The sequence below is a fragment of the Camelus ferus genome, chromosome 18, assembly GCF_009834535.1.
Source record: "Camelus ferus isolate YT-003-E chromosome 18, BCGSAC_Cfer_1.0, whole genome shotgun sequence".
In the NCBI taxonomy this organism is placed as follows: Eukaryota; Metazoa; Chordata; class Mammalia; order Artiodactyla; family Camelidae; genus Camelus; species Camelus ferus.
The window spans coordinates 15,292,439-15,313,355 of NC_045713.1; the positions used below are offsets into that span (position 1 = coordinate 15,292,439).

Consider the following 20,917-nt stretch of genomic DNA (forward strand, 5'->3'; position numbering starts at 1 on the left):
TTACTGATCCCCTCGGGATGAGTCAAAAACAAACCGGCACCGTGAAAATGGAAACATAACCGCACAGAGATCTGAATGTGAATGTGCCCTAATAGTCAAAAAGCAGAAACAACTCAAATGTCCATCAGTGAATGAATAAATCAATACAATGGGTACATCCACAGAATGTTGTTTCACTCAGCTGTCAAAAGGAGTGAGGCACTGTCACATGCAACAACATGGATGAACCTTTAAACCCCGCTCCGTGAAAGAAGCCAGACACAAAAGGCCACATACTCTGTGATTCCATCTGTATAAAACATCCAGAAAAGGCAAAATCACAGAGATGGAAAGGAGATTAGTGGTTGCCAGGGGTGAGGGAGATAAGGGAATGAGGAGTGACTAACAGGTATGGGGTTTCTTTTGGGGGTGATGAAAATGTTCTGAATCTAACCATGGTGATGGTTGTACAATCTTGAGAACCTACTAAAAACCACCGAATTATATACACTCTTCAGAGGGTAAATTATGGTATGTGAATTATCTCTCCATAAAGTTGTTGTCAAGCAAAAAAACCAGCCACTAACACATACTCTAACACTAAGCCAAGGTTCTGGAGCTCTCTGGGAAGGTGACCTGTTCTTATAAAACAGGCAGGACCATCAGAAGGACTTGCTTACAAACCTAGCGATTCTTAGACGTTTGCAGGAATTAGCTGACCTAGAAAAGACCAGGCAAGACTCGATACTGACAGTACAACACAGGGAATGAAGCCAATATCTACAGGAACTATAACATTTCAAATTGTCAGTCACTATACTGTACATCTATATGTTTATATATAATATAATATTTATATATTTATATATTATATTATATATTATATATATTTATATATTACCATACATTTATATATTATAAAGCAACTATGCTTCAATTAAAAATAAAATACTGACAGGTATAGCAGAAAGGGCAAGGCTTTCATTTCTCACAAACCAGGGTTCAAATCCCTCCTCGATTTCTCACTAGTTTGGAGAGTCCTGTTCAAATCACTTATGTCAGTTCTCTCACGTGTGAGAGTGGTAACGCTGTTCTGGAAGACACGTAAGGATGTAAGGGGCACACACGTAGACAGCCGAGCATCGTCCCCAGCACACAGTGCATCCTTAATAAATGTACTCCTGTTATTAATGTGAGCCAGGAAAGTAGTAACTGTCAATGAGACAGCAACCGACGGCATCCAGGGGAGAAGACCAACTGCAGAAGGAGAGGCTCATGAGGCCTCAGAAACAATTTCCTAGCATAAGAATTGTTAATCATTGGACTACGTTGTAAAAGGCTAGATATCACTTCAGAAATTTTAAATAAACGTCACTTAGTGCCTGAGGGCAAGGATATAACCCAGGTCACATCCCAAGTTAGATCTCAGGCCTGCACTGCATTACATAAAAGAAATAAAAGCTCTAAAGAGTTGTGCAATTTGGGAATCTCATGCAACGCACATGTGAAATGTGAGCACTCGTATTCGTTCAAAAAGTGAAAACACCCACACCAAAATCGCTGGCCAATCAGCGAGCGTCGCGTCTGAGCCCGGAGTCGTATCTGGGTAAAATCTGCTCGTAGCTCTTTAAAAATTGGCATTAACAGAGGCAACATGTTCTAATTGTCAATAACATACAATAAAATTATTTTAAAGCACGTCTTGGTATTGACTCAGTTAAACTTCAAAACACGTCGCCAGTGGGGCCAATGATCCTCTTACATGACAAAACATCCAATTTCATGCATAAGGAGTGACACCCTACCCCTGTCCCGAGAAAAGGGATCAACAACAGGCCATCAGCTTCTTAGGAATTCCTCATGGTGCCCTGGCTTTAAATATGTACAGTGTTTTATGCATTTAGAGCCACAAATGTGCAAAAGTGACTACCAAACCTATTGGACACCAGGGGACACAACCCCCTGCAAAGGATTCCCTGGACAGGAGTCGAGGCCATACCACTCAGACGCTGCACTCCCTCTCTGAAGGTCTCGGTTACAAAGGGGTTGGGGCCTGGGGCAGTGTTCTTCACAGACGGGCAGCTTAAAGCTACATCCTTTTGGCAAACAGGCTACGTGGCCTGTATCCTGCTGGGAGAAAATGATCTAATGCGGAGGTGAGGTCTCGCAGGGCTGCCAGCAAAAGAACCCCAGGGCGCAAAGGCACAGACAGATGCTGTCGGAGCCCAGATGCTATTAAAAGCCCAGGAGACTGTGCTCAGGGAGGGCCTGTATCAAGCAGTAGAGCAGGACCTGAACACTGCACCCCCTCTGTGTACCCACAGCAGCTTCGTCCAGGGAGTGGGGCCCAGGGGGTGGAGGGGCTGCCAGCTGTGGAGGGGCAGCCCCAGGGATCCGGATCATTTCATTGTACTGGGAAGACGTGGCTCTCTACTGTCTGTCTCTTCCTCGGCTACTTTTCCTCTTGAGGGGGAACCTGTACTGATTATAACTTTAAAGCAAATGAAACAAAAACCTTAGAGAAATTCGTCTGCCCTGATGGGGACATTCTTATACCTTGACAGTCCCCGATCTGCGGTGGGAGCCCCTGTGTGCACCAGGAGGGCCCCGCCAAGCGATGGTGGGTGGGTTTGTTCCCCCTCCCAGTCCCCACAGCAATTCTCCTTCAACTATTTTCTAGCCTCACTTTAATCGGGCTAAACTGGTTCTTGCCCAGCATGAAGATACCTCTGTGAAATGTCTGCCAACACACTGAGGGTCTGTCTCTCCCCCTGAGCAGCTGCCGGCATCTCCGACCCTGAGCAGCTCTCACCGGGAAGAGGGGAATCAGACTCTGGGGACTCTGGGGGACATGTCTGAGCAACTGACTTGCAGGGCAGCCTCGCTGCGGGCACGGCGGGTCAAAGTCACTGTTCTAATGATGCCAGCTGCCATGACTGGGAAACACCTCTGTGCTAAGGACGTGCCAACGAAGGGTATCAGGTCCTTAACCACCATGTCTGCAGTCTCATGCCCCTGATCTCCTTTAATCCTCATAACGACGCTGGGGGGCAGAAGTGATTGTCAACAGCAGGGGTCAGACCGCAGGGCTCCTGGCCCCTGACCACCATGCCATCTCCCGCTGGCCTCCTTTCCCAGTGCAAAGACGACACAGGAGTAATCCTGGCGCTGAGCTCTCCTCTGCCTCGGGACCCTGAAGTGCCCCAAGCAGTATGACCACCTCCGGCTCCTTTAAGTGGCACCATGGGACACTTCACTGAGACCAGCTAAGGTCCCTGAAGTGGAGGGCTCTACGGGCCAAGGAGTGTGCTGGCTGTTGCCTGGGAAATCCCAGAGCCCCTGAGAGCGCCCCGAGTAAACTCTGCATTTTCCCAGATGACCCTTGCTCCTTCCCCCAGTGTGGATGTGCGCTCTGGAGGGAAGATTAGGACTATTTCTCTAACACGTTTGGGTGCATCTGCATTTGTTTTTAACACGTTTCAACACACGCACCCTACATTCTGCTCAGAATACATGGCACAGAGCTATAACATGGTTTTCTCTTCAAGGCTATTTCTCTTCACAAGATAAATGATCTCTAAGTCAACAGCTGTCCTTTTTCCTAACTGTTGAGGGAGGGAGCAGGGAAACCTCTTTTCTGAGAAATGAGGAGGAAGCAACATTAGACAGGTCCCGGATCTGCCTGTGTCGCCTGCTGAGCGTGACTACCTAGCAAGCGGGCCTCTGAGCCAGGACAAGCATCCCTTGCTGCCCAAACTCAAGGCTCAGGTTGCGCATGGCAGACAGGGGCGCGCGGCAGCAGCAAGGACAACTTACTGAGGCCAGTCCTGGGTTCTAAGCTTTCTGTCTGTGTTTGTTCAGCCCTCAGGAGCTCCCAGGAAGCGGACACGATGATTAGCCTATTTGACACAGGCGGGAAGTGAGGCAGAGAGAGAAGGGACCTGCCCAGAGTCACAGGTAGAAAATGACAGAGGGACGTTTCAGCACAGGCAGCAGCGCCCTGGCCCCCAACCATGCACGGGACCTCTCTAAGTGAACAGGGACCACCCGCCGCGTGGGGCAGAGGCTGCGACATGCCGCGGGTGGGCCAGCCACCCTCCTTGAGCTAGCGGCCCAGGCCCGGGCATGTGTACTCCCAAACAGATGATTTCTGCTAAGAGAATCCTAGAGAAGAGCAGAAGCAACATATTCAAGGAAAACAGAAGGAATCATTATTACAGAAAAAGAAAGGTGTCCCCAGGAGCTATGAGAACAGAGAGCAGACAGCCCAAGAACACTGGAAGCAAAGCAGCAGAGAAAACACACACCCGTGAAAACCAGGCATGAGGTCTCCAAGCCACGAGGTGGAGGACCACAGCACCCAGCTCAGACTCCCGAGCTCTAAACAACTCGACCCCGGGGCCGGTAAGGCGAGAAGAGTGACAATATTCTACCAGGAAGTCAAAGGCAGAAAACACTTGGTATTAGGGGAAATTTCCTTTATGTGCAATACTTCACTATCTGATGATGCCAACTGAATGGGCTGGACTTATCTTTCCATTTCAATGCATATGTAACATGTAACATAAAGATAACAAGGATATTTATACTATATAACATAAAAACAATGTAAACATAAAACATTTTAATATACATACAGTAAAATGTTGGTACTGAAACAATTTTAGACTTAAAGAGAGTGGGATAGACAGTTCAGAGAGTTCTCATATGTCCACCTCCAGCCTCCCCTAATGTTAGCATCTTATATTAACTGTGGTATAGTTACAAAACCAAGAAATTAACACGGGCATGGTACTATTTACCAAACCGCAAACTTCATTCAGATGTCCTTCTTCTGTTCTGGGACCCCACACTACATTCAGTCACTGTGCCTCCTTAATCTCCTCCAGTCTGGGACAGGTCCTCTGTCTTCCCTTGTTTTCAATGACCCTTCACTTTGGTCGTTTTGGTTTTTAAATAAAGTATGGCTGATTTACAATGTTGTGTTAGTTTCTGGTGTACAGCAAAATGATTCAGTTATACATACATGCATAATATATACAAAGAATATATATATATTCTTTTTCAGATTCTTTTCCATTATAGGCTATTACAAGACATTGAATACAGTTCCTTGTGTAGGATTCTGTTGTTTATCTATTTTATACACAGTGGTGCAGTGTGCATCTGCTAATCCCAAACTCCTAATTTATCCCTCCTCCCTCCCTTTCCCCTTTGGTTACCATAAACTTGTTTTCTATGTCTGTGAGTCTGTTTCTATTTTGCAAAGAAATTCATCTGTGTCACTTTTTCAGATTCCACACATAAGTGGTATTATATGATATTTGTCTTTCACTGTCTGACTTGTTTTACTTTGTATGACAATCTCTAGGTCCATCCATGTTGCTGCAAATGGCATTATTTCATTCTGTTTTATGGCTGAGTAATATTCCATAGTATATATATGCCACATCTTCTTTATCCAGTCATCTGTCAATAGGCATTTAGGGTGCTTCCATGTCTTGGCTACTGTAAATAGTGCTGTACGTACTGGGGTGCATGTATCTTTTCAAATTAGACTTTTTGTCTTTTCTGTATGTTCAGGACTTGACCCTGTCACTTTTGAAGTGTCCTGGTCAGGTATTTTGTAAACTGTCCTTGAATCTGGACTTGTCTAAAGTTTTCTCATGAACTGACTGAGGTTTAGGATTTGAGGGAAGACTCCCAAAGAGGTGACTCGCTCTTCTCAGCACATAACATGGCAGGGGAGGGAGTGGGGGGAGTACACAATACCTCTGTCTCATTCATCGTGACGCTAGGCACCATCATTTGGTGAAGGTGGGCCCTGCTGGGTTTTCCACTGTCGAGTTACTATTCTTCCCTTTAAAATGAATCAGTATCTGGGAGAGGATGCTTGGAGGCCATGTAGAGGTCCTGTTTCTCCTTAACTTTTACCTACTAATGTCAGAACTCACTGCTGGCTCTCACTTGTGATGTACAAATGGTGATTTTCCTTCCCTCACTTCTTCTATGTCTATTAGCTGGAATTCTCCTATGAGGAAGAGTTATCAATTTATATGTGATGTGCTTTCTCCTAATCAAAGGAAACACACACATGACTGAAAATACAGATAAAACCTGAAAAGCTCTTTTTAAAAATGTACTTTACATCCACATTTCAGAACCAGCATTCAGAATACTATTTACTTATGTTTACAGCAGCTTTGTGGAGCTATAATTCACACACCATGCAATTCGCTACCTAAAGTGTGTAATTCAGTAGTTTTTAAGATATTCACAGAATTGTGCAACCATCACCACTATCACTTTAGACCACTAGATATTATAAACATTTAATGTCTAAACTATACACACACACAGAGCTGTTCACAATGATTTTATACACAAATAATAAGCAGACAAAAGAAGTGATCATTTTCTTAGTCATTTAAAAAGCCATGGCGACTGTCACAGAAGGATGGTCCCGGGGCTAGTTACCTCAAAGGAAAGCATAACCCTTTTGAGACAGGATAGGTCCTCTTTGAATTGCCCCCATGTGGGCAAATCCACATCATTAACCTCATTACCGGCTGTAAACAGGCAAAAACACCCCATGAGCATATAAGCCGGCTTCTCAATAATAGATTGCGGTAAACTCACAAAGACCAGCCAAGCAGTGAGGTCTTTCAGAGATGCACTGAGATGCTGTCACAGTGCACGTGGCCCACTGATTAGGATGGATGTGAGAGAACACCATCCACATCTTGGGTTTCCATTTCTTTGTTCTTCTCGAAGATGGCAGCCTGGCCATTTTCACTGGCACATGCAGTCTCCATCCATCCATCACCCACAGCCCTCATGATAAATACGCAGCAGACACCAGGACAGGGCTGAGGCCACACTCGACAGGCCGACGCTGCACATGTACGTGGTTACAGCAACGATCAGCCACAACTGAAGGACCCCCTCCCCAGCCCAGGACAAACAGGGACCTTCCCAGGGGGGTTAGGACTCCTCGTGGACAAATCAAAACAATGTCTCTGGCTCCTCATTGCCACCTCGGGGTCAGCACACATCTCTCTAAGTGCAGTGGACCACCATGTGTCCCAGGGTTAGCTGAGCTTCTCCAAATCCAGCATTCACGGGCATGGCTTCAGCTAATCCCCCCAACAGCCCTGCGAAACTGCCTGTGGTTGCCACCTCCCCATGGCTTAGAGAAATGATGTGTTCAATCCCAAAGCCAAGGCTTTGAGGTGGGGCCTTGATTTTAAGTTCCATCCCTTTCCAAGGCACCAAAGCCACCTTCCGTGACACTGATGGGGCGAGTCCTTGTCCCTTCCCTAGGTCCCTTCTTGACTCCTCACCCCAAATCCTTGGAACCTTTGCCTGCTCAGCCCAGAGAGCTGAGAGCCACTGTTTCGGTGGGACCCCCTCTCCCACCAATTATGTGGCTCCAGGACCCTCCTGGTGAGGAACTCTCACACCAGTCACTCAAGAAGCCAAGGCTTGGGTGTGAAGCGTTCCCTCTGACCTATGACCTCAGGACCAAAGCCCTTGTCCTTTGCCATCACTGCTGTTTCTTGGCAGGTCATTGCAGTACTCAGATTACCTTATGAAACGCCAGGTGGCAAGTCTCCAGCTGTGAAGTGGGCAATGACTTACAGACACACAGGATGCCTGTGCCAGGAGTGGAAACAAGTGCTTCATGGGCATCACCTTGGTTCTGCTTAGTGCTGCCCGGGCTTCCGGTTCAGCCCTCAGTCTAGCTCTGCAGAGCTCCGTCTCTCTGTGTGTCATTAAAAAGTTAAAAACTAAAGCCACAAGAAGGTCGTCATTATCTACTACATGCCAGGCACTGTTCTGGACACTCGGGAAACATTTAAGTTATGCAACACATGGCCCCACATTCAAAGAGCTCACAGGAAGGTGCATCAGAAATAGGCAAATACCTAAGACTGTATACATTATAAGCAAGTGGTATAGACTAAATGAACTGAGAATTTAGAAGAGGGAAGATGGCTATATTTAGCTAGAAGGGTCATAGGAAACTGAAAGGAAGCTGAGCTGTGAACAGAAGAGGGGAGCTTATGGGAAAAGGGAAGCGACCACATCGCAGGTGAGAGGAGCTGCAGGACCAAGACACGCGTGGATTCTCTCAAAGAGAATTTACGGAACAGCTTTCCTCAAATTCCTTGGTTCTTCTATGAAACTGAAACCGAGTTCCCCTGCCCAGTTTATCATTAATCTCTCTATCCAAAATGTTACTCCCTTTCTGGGCCCCTCTGACCTCAATCCTGTGCTAACTGAACACTCGTCCACCAGTCAGATCACTCCGGCTGCTGCTGTCAATACCATGTTAATGTCCTAAACCCGCTGTTTAGATATCACCGGCAAGGTACAGACTCAGGTTGTTTCTCAAGGGCAAGATGAGCTAACAGACCCCGGAGCCAGGCCACCTGGCCTGAGAACCGTAAACCAGAGGCATCCTGACCCCTGAAATCACAATTAAGAAAAGTCACAGAAATGTCTCGACAAGATGCTTAACCTTAGCTTTACGCTCTTCCCGCTTTAGAGCCACTCCCACCCCCCGCCACCTCACAGACCGAGTCGGAGTGGGTCTGAGCCTTGTCTCCCACTCCCTTGCTCAGAGCCCTGTAATAAACCCTGACTTGGAGGGAACGCTTGCTGTCAGAGTTTGACTCTGCATCGAAGGCACAGGAGCCCTTTTGCTCGTTTACAAAACTCCTTCCACTATACAAGCACTGCCCCAAAGTGTGCAGCTTGAAGAAAGAAATCTGAGATCTAAGAGGCCAGAGAATGCTTCAGACCACTTTCTCCTCTGGAGACCAAAGCATGCATATTAGCATGCTAACGGCTCTGAGAAGTCCTGCAGTAAGGAAACCCTTTCAGTGTTGTTTAACCCACATTTACTTGGCCACAGACCATGAGTTCCATACTTGACACCTATTTCCATCCTGAGACACAACTGCTCAAGGGAACCTACTTAGGGAAACTCTCCTTAAACCAGGCCTCTTCAACTGGGCAGGGTTTCCGGCGCTGGGCAGGGGGAGGAGGGAGCTGTGGGGTGACAGAAATCCCCAGGGGAGCTAACTCTCTGGATGGCGCTGCAGCAGCAACAAAGGGAAAGAAGTCTGTTGACAGGAAGAGTCAACAGATCCTGGGAAAGAATGAGGAGGAACTAGTCTCTGATTCCGGCTGATGAGAAAAGCTCACGGTAGTGCAGACAACTTGAGGCAACGATCCAAGGACGCACATGAGGCACTAGCGTTCACTGGAGAAACCCACCCAGGGAACTCTGAGCAGGTGACTGGTGTTTTACTTTTGTATTATTCAAAAACTCTTACTTGAAGGAAGGTCTTATATGTTGGATTATAATCCACATAATCTTTAAAGCAGACTTCAGTTTTCTGCCTTTCAAGTTGAGGGGGATATTTCCTAACGACTCACTTGGTTACCTGGGGCTTACTACTCGCAGCTCTTGCAAATGCCTGCCCTCACCCCATCCTTGCCCAGGAAGCGGGGCTGAGAAGCAGGGTAATGAGGAGGGTCCCCCCTCTCCCCAGCAGCAAAGCCTGGTGGGCATGGAGACCCAGCCTGCTATCCCCTCAGGCTCCTCCTACTCCAACCACGAATACCAGTAACCCCTCTTCCAGGATGTCCCTCATCCCAGATGTCTTATGATCCCCCACAGCGCCATCCACACACCCCAGCAATTACACTTCAAGATCCAACTCCTTTTTCCCTTCTGCAAGGGGCAAAGAGATCCGTGGTTTTTTGGTTTTTGGTTTTTTGGTGCAAATCCCCTTTGGTAAACACGGTCAACTTAACAGATCACAAGATTTTCAGAAAGCTTTCCATGACTATTTGGAAAATTTATACATGGCAACAGAATATGCTAAATAGTTTTTGCCCAACCAGATCATGAACAAATGTATAAACAGATTTATAACTAGAACAAGAAATGTTCTTTCAGGGCCGGGGGTGGGGGTGGAGAGAAAAATCTTAAGGCGATTTAGCCCAGAACTCCTGTCGCTAACACTGCAGGCGTGTGACGGTGAGGTCAGCAAGGGCGCACGCCCCAATGGAGAGAAACACACACGCCATCTAGGATGGCAGACAAACACAGCAAAGCACTTATTTTTGGCTTTGAGCCCTATTTCTCTACTTAAATACTGCTCAGTTAGTTGGAAGCCCAAAGAAACAATTTCTGCCCAACTAATGAGGCATATTTGGAAGCCCTGCTTCCGTTCCCCTCCCCACTCGGCTTTCCCCAGCCCATGCTCCGCGGCAGCCCGAGCAGAGGTCATCTCCAGACAGTGTGGGCACTGAGGGAATTTTATCTATATTCACCCTGTCACATGTGCCAGAGAGTACGGGGAAGGGCAGGGTCTAATACCCTACCCTCAACAGGGGTGATTTTAGCACCCCCGCCCTCAACCACCAGGGGACCCTGGGCCAGGTCTGGAGACCTTCTTGGTTGTTACAGTGAGGGGACTGGACATGACTGGCATCTAGTCGGTGGGGCCAGGGATGCTGCTCAATATCCCACAGTGCATAGGATGGCATCCGCTATCAGGAGCTATCTGGCCCAAAGTGTTGATGGTGCCAAGGTTGGGAAACCCTGCACTAAATGAACAGAGCACATGATGGGAACGATACATGTGTGCTGTCTGTAAACCTGGACGCAGTAACAGCACCCAGTACCCAGATGTGGGGTATCACGGAGTCCGACACCGTGAAGTAAACTGGACCCTCCAGCCAAGCGCCACATGAGGATGCCTTAAGCTGAAGTGCCAATACAGCGAGTTTCATATCTGTTCATAAATGTGGGTAAGCAGGGACATACTGGATCAAAGACGTATTAACGGACCATCATCCTGACCAATATATCATTGTGCCATTTGAGAGCACAAAACAGTGAAGTAGAATTTTTAACTGTCTCTATTTTCTTAAAAAAATGGAAATGGCAAATATTTAAACTATAAACAAGAGGTACCAGTGAGGGAACTGAATCAAATGTGAAAACTGAGGAACAACTCATAAACTAGAGTGATTTCACATGCCCAAGGTCAATCATGTTAACTCCTCAGTAGTTGATTATGACAGAAATGGGTAGAGTTAGACGGCCACCAGGAGATCTCTGTTCTGGTAATCAAATACTGTCATACTCTTGGCAAGCCCGCACACACTCTTCCAATGAGCTACATCACAAGATTCACCCATACCAACAAAATTTAACATAATCATGAAACACTGGATTTCAAGAGACGTAGGAGTACTTGAGAAAGTGGTGTCGGAAATAAGACCCACACCAGCCCCAGAAGCAAGATGTAAGGAGAACCAGCTTTACTATTATCATTTACCATTAGCTTTCAGAAGTCCCCAAAGACATCACAGGTTGCAGAAAAAGAAAACAGAAACTTGAGTGCAAAGCAGCTTTATGCAGTGTGAACGGAAAACGCAGGTGCACAATATGTCAAAAAAAAAAAAAAGCAAAGATATTAAAAATGCAAAATGCTGCCAACTTTATACTAAACTTAAAAATCGTAAAAACCAAATGGAAGACCATTCTGAGTCGTCTGCCACAGACCCGAAGGCTGTTTATTATTTCACATGTTCTACTGCAGAATTAATATCAAGTTTAAGAAGTAGGAGAAAAAAAAAAAAAACTAACCTTAAGGTTATCAAAGGTTTTGACAGTCTGCGCCAAGTCACTGACACTCCCTGGCGATGCTGTCCCCTGTCCCCTAGGGCCTGAGGACACCCGCGAGCCGTCAATGACCTCAAAGCCAGAAAGCAAGGCCTCTGAACAGCTGCAATGAGACTCCTTCGCTCTCTGACCCGCTATCAGGTATGTCTTCAAACCTATGGATTAAAAATTACAGTCAGCACAGGTGGACACCAGCGATGGTCGAAATGCAGCTCAGTCTTGCTCTCTATGCAGGACACGCTCCTGGAAAGTTGAGAGTAAAGTGAAAATGTGAACAGGCTGTATTTTACTACTCTGCCCCCATGACCTCTGCAGAGACGTGCAGCCTTAGGGGGATGTCTGCCTCCCAGACCCACCACGTATTCACGTTACGTTTCCCCTGAATGATGGCTGCACAGTTCATCTTCTGGGGCTAGAAGGAGCATCACAAAGTTCCTCTTTGAAAGGGTCACATGGCCTCCTGGTGAAGGCAGCTGTGCCGACTGACAGTGGATGCTCTATCTTACTTGGGTTTGTTTCCATCTGTCAATACCAGTCACCTACATTCATAGTGGTCAGTCTGGGTGTGAGGGTGACCTAGAGTACAGACCGTTTTCCCTGCGTCAGGGGTTGCAAACTGCCATGAAAAGGGAGACCGTAACGTGCAGCCAGAGGGGTAACTAAGCCCTCACTCAATTCCGATTTCTCAAGAATCTATTTCCTGCTGGATCCAAACACGCATAGCAGCAACATTCAGTTTGTGTCAAGCTGCAGTCTACGTGAATATTACTCTCTCATAAAATCCCCATTAAGTTAAAAAAAAAAAGTTGGTTAAATGGACAATTAACCTCCAACTTTACAAGACCCATTAAAGGCTGAAATCACTGTGTAAGCTACACTGCTAAGTAGCTGCAGCAGGCAGGCTGGTCCCTCTCTGGTTTGCAGAACTACCTGCTGGGAGAGTAACAAGGAGCAGCTTTTCCAGATGGAACTCAAGGAATTTCTGAAAAAGAAGCAAACCTTATTTAAAGAAATCCACTGTTAGTCCTTAACTGGAATTTAACGAGACTGCGAATTTATGAAAGGGAGTGACAATGTAATCTATCCAATAAACATTCATCTTAGGCCTGATGTGTGCTGAGAATAAAATCAGAACAAAGCAGGGTTCCCAACTGAAAGAGTTGAAGCTGCAGCAGACGGTGGTAAAGAAAAGTCATCACGGAAGAAGACTCATGAAGAGGTGATATGTGTCCACACTGCTGAATCCATACTCAGTTTCCTGCACTCAGTACACATTTAATAAATGTTCTAAAATTAATTAAGCAAATAACCCTGGGACTACTTAATTACGAACTCTTCATCATTTTATAATTAAACCACGTTTCATCGCTTTATCTTTCTTCCTCTCTCTCCCTCCTCATAAAAATACTGTACGGCATATGTTTTTAAGTCAACTCTTCTGAGAATTTGGCATGGGCCTGGGATACCCAGAGACACCCAGGAGTGCAGCCAAGTCACAGGTGGGAATCCAAAGACCCAGATGAATAATTTTAGATGCTAACTGACCTCAAAGGAGACTGTTAAATGCTCACTCTTAACTAAGGTCCTGAACTTCCAGGTATTTTTCCCCAACAAAAATGAACAATTTTTGTATATAGGACCAATCACAGCCATGACTAACTACATGTATAAACCTGAAAGGGAAACAGGAACTGGAATACAAAGGAAGGTGGAAAGGCACCTTTGCATGAATTTCTCAAACTCTGTTACAGACACCGTTGAACTGATTTTGCGGTTTCACCCTGGAAGGGTCGGAAAATACAAGCTCTGTGGGCTAATGAGAGAAAAGCCCTGTTTCCAACCTGTCTGAGCTGCAAGGGCTCATTTCTGGCTTCACAAAGCCCGTGTGTGGCGAGGCCTCATCCCTGGAGCTGCTGCAACAGCCCCTCTATGGCTCCCAGGTGTGGCAGCGGATGGGGAGAAGAGCCCACAGCAGGGGTGGCCTTGGGGACTAGGAGGAAGGACACGTTTTTTGATTGCAGGGGGTGAGGAGCTGCAGCTTAAGTGAGGAGTCCTATTGTGCTGTGACTCGTCCTGAACCCAGAAAAGCGCGCCCTGCACGAGGCTCTGCGCCCCAGTCCTGCCCTCAGTCAGCTCACCCACACCAGGAAGGGTTATTGGTCAGGGGACCGCTTATCCCTTCCCCATGTGGCTCCGGTCTGGCAAGAGCAGGTGAAGGAGACCCTTCCTGGAGGTGTGACAAGTAAAGCAGAGGCAAAGCGGAGCCTGTAGACCCGCAGAGCACGACACTGCAGCTGGTCCTCGACGCGGGGACACAGCCGCCGCCCAGAATGCGGAGCAGGGCGCTGGCTCTGCAGCACGAGCCCTGACGCCTGCCTTGGGGGGTACCTCCCCAAGGTTTGTCGCTGCCGCTGTGAGTTGTGACTTCCGAGTTGCTGTTCAGTGGTCAAACATTTATTAAGTGCCTCCTGCTTACTATGCACTGCTGCGGTGGGAGGCAAGTGTGAACACAGCAGCTGTGACTCTGCCTGTATGGGGCCACTTCCTTAAGGCAGATCGCAGTGGCAGGGAGCTGTGCCAAGATGCCAGGACCAGGAAGCACAGGAGGGTGGCATCTCACAAAGACTCAGGGGTCAGGGAAGGCCTCCTGGATGAAGGCCCCTCCAAACTGAGCACAAGAAAATGAAGCGAGGCCTGCGCAGTGAAAGCCAATGGGACCAGGAACTGGGGCAGCTGTCATCAGGCCATGGGTGTTACCAGAACAGTTGGTGAACAAGCCCCATAAAGGGAGCCTTTGGCAGGCAGAGCTGAGGGATGAAGACGAGCTCCGTGTGGCTGGAGCAGCCAGAGAGGAGCTGGAGTCCGTGCAGGTTGCCAGGCAGACCAGCTCCAGGAGGCTCCAAGCTGGGGAAAACAGGGTGGGGAGAAGGAGTGAGCAGGCCCGAGGCTGAGGGAAGGCCACCACAAGTGGGCGGTCAGGGAGTCAAGGGACAAAGGAATTGGGAAATAATGGTGGGGACAGAAACCTACTCTCCCCAAATGCAGGAGAGACAGGCAATGCTTCCCCAGCAGGTGTGACTGATGGGTGACTGCATGTGGCCCAGGGGAGGAGCCCTCAGATTCAGGCTATGCCCCTCCCAAAAGAGTGATGGAGTGAGGTCCTTCATCGCTCTGCATCTTGCTAACAAGAGGACTCACCCCAAAGGGCTGATGTGAGATTAAATGATTAATACACATGAAAGGGTGCCAGGCACATAGCAAAAACTCAGTAACGTTGGCTATTATTACCAGTGTGGGTGACTGACCTGCTTATCACTGGGTAAGCTCCTTCAATGTACAAAAGCATTTGCAGAACTGTTAAATCAGTAACTGCCTTGAATTTGTTCCTAATTTGAATTTTCCTTTAGGGTGCCCCTCATGACCAACCTGTATTATTAACACAACAATGCTAGTGGTCCAAAGGGCAAACGCACAGATGTGTCCATGGCAAGCAAAATCAGTGAACAAGTTAAGCAACTTTTAATGTATGATTCAATATGGAAAGCTAAATGTAAAGTGAAACATTTGCCAAAACTGGAGTGATATCAACATGATAAAGTCAGGGCTTCACTGCTGGATATGAGCTGTCCCAGGGAATGTATCAGGGCCGGGTGACCGGGTCCTAGCCCCTTTAAAGTCTTCAGTCAAGAGAGGTCATAAGAGATAAGGATTTAATGATTAACCACACACATGGACCCTGGGGTCCAAGTTCGTTAGAATGGCTCTTTTAGAGCAGAAGGTCAAAATAAGGCAGCTAAATTATTTATTTTGTTAAGCCTAGTGTAAACAAGAGAACAATTACTAAGATTTCTTATATGCTTTCCTGGTAATTGACTTGAAATCTCACCAGCACTGATGCCTTTTATTAGCTTAATTTTACAGCAGCCAGAGAAGTGAAGGAGATGTTTCCCACGCACTCCTATCTGGCAGAGGCGTTGTCTGAGGCTGCATGTGCCCGGGAGACTGACGTGGTTAACAATCTTAAGTATATCATCAATTCTTTGAGGACAAAAAGCATGCCCTGTACACAATTCATGTTTAGTTTTGGTGAACTGAGAGTAACCTGAGTGAGTGCCAAAGTCCATTTTGGAAAAGAAAGACTATCCTGGCCTCTTTATTGTGGTCTTTTTCTGCAGGACTCTTGCTTTGGAGTGCAATGTCCTCAGTCCAAGAACCAAGGACCTGACTGCCAGTGCAACAAAGAGGAGAAAAACCACCAAGGAAAGAATGTTTGGAGGCACGACCTTGGGAGTTAGTAGCGTGACACAGCAAACTCCTAGAAGCTTGCATCACTAATGGTTTGAAACAATGAATCAGTGTGGGCTAGTTCACAAACATTCTACAATTTTACTTCACTTTGTAATGTATTCTTCCTCATAACTAGGTCTGTAAAGGCCAAGTAGCAATGAGGATGATTTAAACTAAAATGCAGTCAGTCAATAAGGAAAATAAAGATTAAAAGTGCTCTTAATTTTAATCTACAAACCAGGGGCTACAAGATTATAAGTATACATATTTCATAATGATCTATTGCTTCTGCTTAAGACGACCAAGAGTTTTGGTGCGAAAAAGATAACCATTTTCCACCCTGTTAACATCAAAACACTCCGGATGGGCCTATGTCCTTTATACTCCCACATGAAACAATTCCTCACAAGGACTCAATCGTCCTGGTTGTCCCAACACTTGACAATAAACCGCAAGTTCCAGCGGCAAATGGATGTTGGTGAAACTTAACCTCTTTTTAAACAATGAAGTCCCAAACAATAAAAAACGAGACGATTTACCTAAGCAGGCGAAAGAAACAAGGTGGGCACCATGCCTGCTTAGCCTGCTCTGGACTAAAACTTAGTCCAGACTAAGTCCTGTCCCCCAGCCCACTCCTGCGGTGGGTGCCCTCTGCACCAGCTTCTACTCTGCGGTCACAGGTAAATGTGCTGCCATCACGGCCAAAGGTGAGTGACCGGGCAGCCACCTAGTGACCACGTCCCCGTGAGCCGTCTTCTTTTGAACTTTCCCATTTGGCATTAGTAAGCGCTCCCCTGCTCAATGCTGTGTTGCTGAGAACCGACACAGGAAAGTCCAGTGTCACCACCTTCAAAGACCACCCCTCCCACCTCTAAAAAGCTCCTGAATCAGGGTTTACTACCACGGGCCTTCAAAGAGCTACAAAATGAGTTCTCTGAATGACAGCATTGGGCTGATCATGGAAACAGTCTCCCAGGTACTAATGACCCCATTCATTCATTTCCTCATACACACATTCATTTATCCAGCAAATGAAATACTTGCTGAGTCCTTACTGATGGTTAGGACGTGGGCTAAGTGTTGAAAGACACGGACAGGAGAAAGGAGTGCTCCAGTGTTGGAAACTGAGTGCAGATGAAAACTGTGACCTGAAAACTCGACTTCGGATTACAAAACGGTCCATAAAATGGAAATCTCAGGCACCTGATAACGACATCATTTCATTGGGCTGTTGTGAGGATTACACGAGTTAATGCTTCTCCTTAGAGACTCTTCAGAAACACTCAGGAGTAACTCAGAGTAAACTGAGGAAGGGCATGAAGTAATGCCATAAAAAATTAGGTTGCAGAATTGGAAAGATGGCAGCAAATGTGAGGACAATAAGTAAGTGATGAAAAGAGAATTATATGAAGTCAAGTCTGTGCTGACAGGATGTCCAGAAGCGGCATAATCATTTTTATGGTGAGTTTTAGAAAACAAAAGGACAACGAAGGTCTGTGACAACTATCTTGGAATACTGTATAAAACAGAGCTTAAATAATCACAGGAGGCTATGAAACAAGAGAGCTAGAAGGAGAGGTGTCGGGAACTGAGAGAGACTAAATAAATAAATTGTCATTCACCAAGTAGTAATACAGGACGGCCTGTCAGACACAAGAGAGCATGTTGGGTTACAGCTGGAGCAGTTACAGGAGGAGTCAGACTGTAATCTTTTCCCTGGAGAACCCAGAAATAATAGTTAATTTTAACTTAATAGTTAAACCAATAGTTTAAAAATTAATAATTAATTTTTAAGAGTTGCAGATTTAAGTACAGGACACAGACAATGGAAAACAGATTCTAGAAAGAAGATAAATGAAAGACTCAATTTAAAATCTGGGAATAGGTGGCAGCTAAATAATTGAAAAATAAAACCAAAAAAAGGGGGGGGGGACAGAATACATTAAACATAGAAATAAAGCTACAGGATGCTAACTGAAAGAAGCCAGCCACAAAAGGCTACATAGTATATAGTTCCACTGATGGGAAATGTCCAGAACAGGCAAATCCATAGAGACAGAAACTAGATTAGTGATTGCCAGAGGTTTGGGGATTGAGGGATGGGGAGCAACTGTAAAGGTACAGGCTTCCTTTTGGGGGTAACGAAAATATTCTAAAATCAGACTGTAATGCTGGCTGCACAACTCTGTGAATACTCTAAAAATCACTGACTTGTACACTTTGGTGGCGTGAACTCTACAGTGTGTTAATTATACCTTTATAAGGCTGTTTAAAAAAAGAAACAAAAGTACGTAAATGTCAAGATGCAACAGTTCTGAGATTCAGAGGAGAAATAAAGTCAGTAAGAAATACACTATCCTTGGGAATTCAAGGTAAAGAAAAGAGTGGGCAGTGGCAGGTAAGAGAAAAATATTCAAAACAAAGGCCTAGAAATAGATAACATGGTAGAGCGGGGATGGAAAAACATATAAATAAAAAATAAGGCTAAATAACCTTGAAGAACTAAAAATTCAACATGGCAAGAGTTCAGAAGTCTGGGAGAGATTAAACAAAAGAAAACAAAACAAAAGCCTGACCTTCACAAGTTATCTCCAAGAACCATCAAATTTGCAGCACTCACTGCTGCAGGCTGGTCCGGAGGAGCTGGGCTGACACCCAGGCTCTCCTCCTAGATTGACTGCCCCCAATGACAAGGGTTCACCACACCATGTGGCAAGGCTGCCTCATGGCCACCACACACAGATGGCAGGGCTCTCCCCTGCCCACCTCTCCTCTACAAAGGCATCTTCTTCTGATGTGGGGCAGCTCCACCCGCGCGACACTTCCTGTGAGCATCTTCAGCTGGGAAGAAAGGCAGCTCACCCTGCCTCACCCGGAAACTTCACATTATGCAAAAAAAAAAAAAAAAAAAAAAAAGACACAATTCTTACCATTCCTGACTAGGCTTTCCTGGGAGTAACCACGCTGGGGCCTTCACCACCTGTTCCTTCATGGAAATGTTTATCCAGGCTCTGGCTTGCTCCCAATCACATTTCCAGCACAGTCACATGCCTGCTGAGAATTTCCTCACTTTTCAAGTCAACCCGTCTTCAGGGCACATTAAGTTTGCTCTCTTTTGATGAGTGTTTTGCATACTGGCTGGAACACTGACAGACACAGTTTCCCAAACTGTGTTTTCTTGTTCCCATAGACAGACTTACTCGAGCCTTAGAACTGAGAAACCCAAAACCTCTACTTTCTGGTCAAGAAGCAGCATCTTCAAAATTTCCAGTTTCTCTAATTTCATTTCAGCACTGGAAGCAGTCTTTCTTTTTAGAAGAATCCAAGCTGTGTTTGTGTGGTGTGTTCCTAATAACCTTCTCCTCGGCTAACCAGAGGAGGAGTGGGGATGGGGCCATCCCTACTCAGGGGGTCCCTGGCTGGGTGACTCGCTCTCCCACTGCATGGGTGTGTGGCTGTAATTCATGCCTCAAAGAAAATCACAACCATGTGGAAGACTCTCACACAAGCATAAAACTGAAAGTGAAACTAAGGCAGTGAGTAGCGAGGGCCCACATATGCGAAGAGGACTCTTGTCCGGGGCACATCAACACGCAGACATGGGAATGACATAAAAAAGTGCCCTGGGGCTGCACTCAACAGCCCCTCATTCACAAGAACGTGGTGGATGAGTCTTTACAAGTCCCTGGGTCTCAGGGTGGAGAGTGGGCTCCGCTACAGACCCCAAAGGAGAGGCAGATGCACGTCGAAGGCCTGGGGTTCAGACACCCCGGAAGGGAGGCTGCAGATACCCCAGCAAGCAGGTCCTGGCCCCAAGAGGTGCTGCCCCAAACCACACAGCCGAATGCTTGGAGAAGAGGAGGCATGAAGGACAGCTAACATCATGGGAAGGAAACAAGGTGTTGTTCTGAATAACACTAGGCCACACTGCAGACACGGACACACAGCCCAAGGATCTAACGTGAAGTGTGGTGACTACAGCTGGTAATGCTGTATTATATAACTGAAATCTGCTAAGAGAACAGAACTTAGATGTTCTCTCTCTCTCTCTCTCTCTCTCTCTCTCTTCTCTCTCTCTCTCTCTCTCTCTCTCACACACACACACACACACACAAAGATAAATATGCAAGGTGAGGGTTGTGTTAATCAACTAGACGGGGGAACCCTTTCACAATGTATATGTACATCAAGCTACAATGTCCATTTTAAATACCTAACAATTTTATTTGTCAATTATACCTCAATAAAACTGAAAAAAAATGAAGGAAAAAACCCACAGAAATACACCACAATATTAACAGGGCAATAGGATTATGGAAAACATCCACTTTCTATATTGGATATTTTTCCTACTTTTTTTTAATGTTTAAAATAAGCATGGAGTTTTGAATTCATTACAAAATATTTTAGACATAGAAACCACAAGGGAAAATAGGCTGAAAACCCACCAGGCTAAGAGAAAGAGGTCCCCTGTGCCATCCAGGTTCCCCACCACACCTCCTCCCCCACCGAGCACAGAGCTACCCTGAATGCCACGGCCAAGTTGCTCCTCCCCATGCGTTTGTTTAGTGTACATACGTATGTAACACTATACAATATGCATCATTAATATGTTTCTTTATATTTACATAAATTACATTGTTTTACAAATATTCTTCTGAAAGCTGCTTTTTTTTTTGATCCAGCAATATGTTTGAAACTCATCCATATTGATATGTGTGATCCACGTTCATTTATTTTTTTTAATACTATAAAGTGTCCCACTGGCTAGATATACCATGATTCAAAAAAGGAAACCTCAAAGTATTCAATTAATTAACACCAATGATAAACTCTGTGTTCTGTTAAAAATAACGAAGAAATATGATAAATGGGGTAAAGATATACCGAATGCAAAAATACCACTGATTCAAAGAACACATTGTAAATATGCATTTAAGT

General features: G+C 45.9%; 1 protein-coding gene across 1 annotated transcript in view; it reads right to left on the reverse strand.

Annotated features, from left to right (window-relative positions):
• Positions 1-20,917, reverse strand: part of ADCY9 (adenylate cyclase 9) — a 114,726-nt gene that overhangs the window by 29,974 nt on the left and 63,835 nt on the right. The window contains 1 exon segment of the mRNA XM_032461074.1: positions 11,654-11,844. Coding sequence (XP_032316965.1) covers positions 11,654-11,844 — 191 coding nt within the window.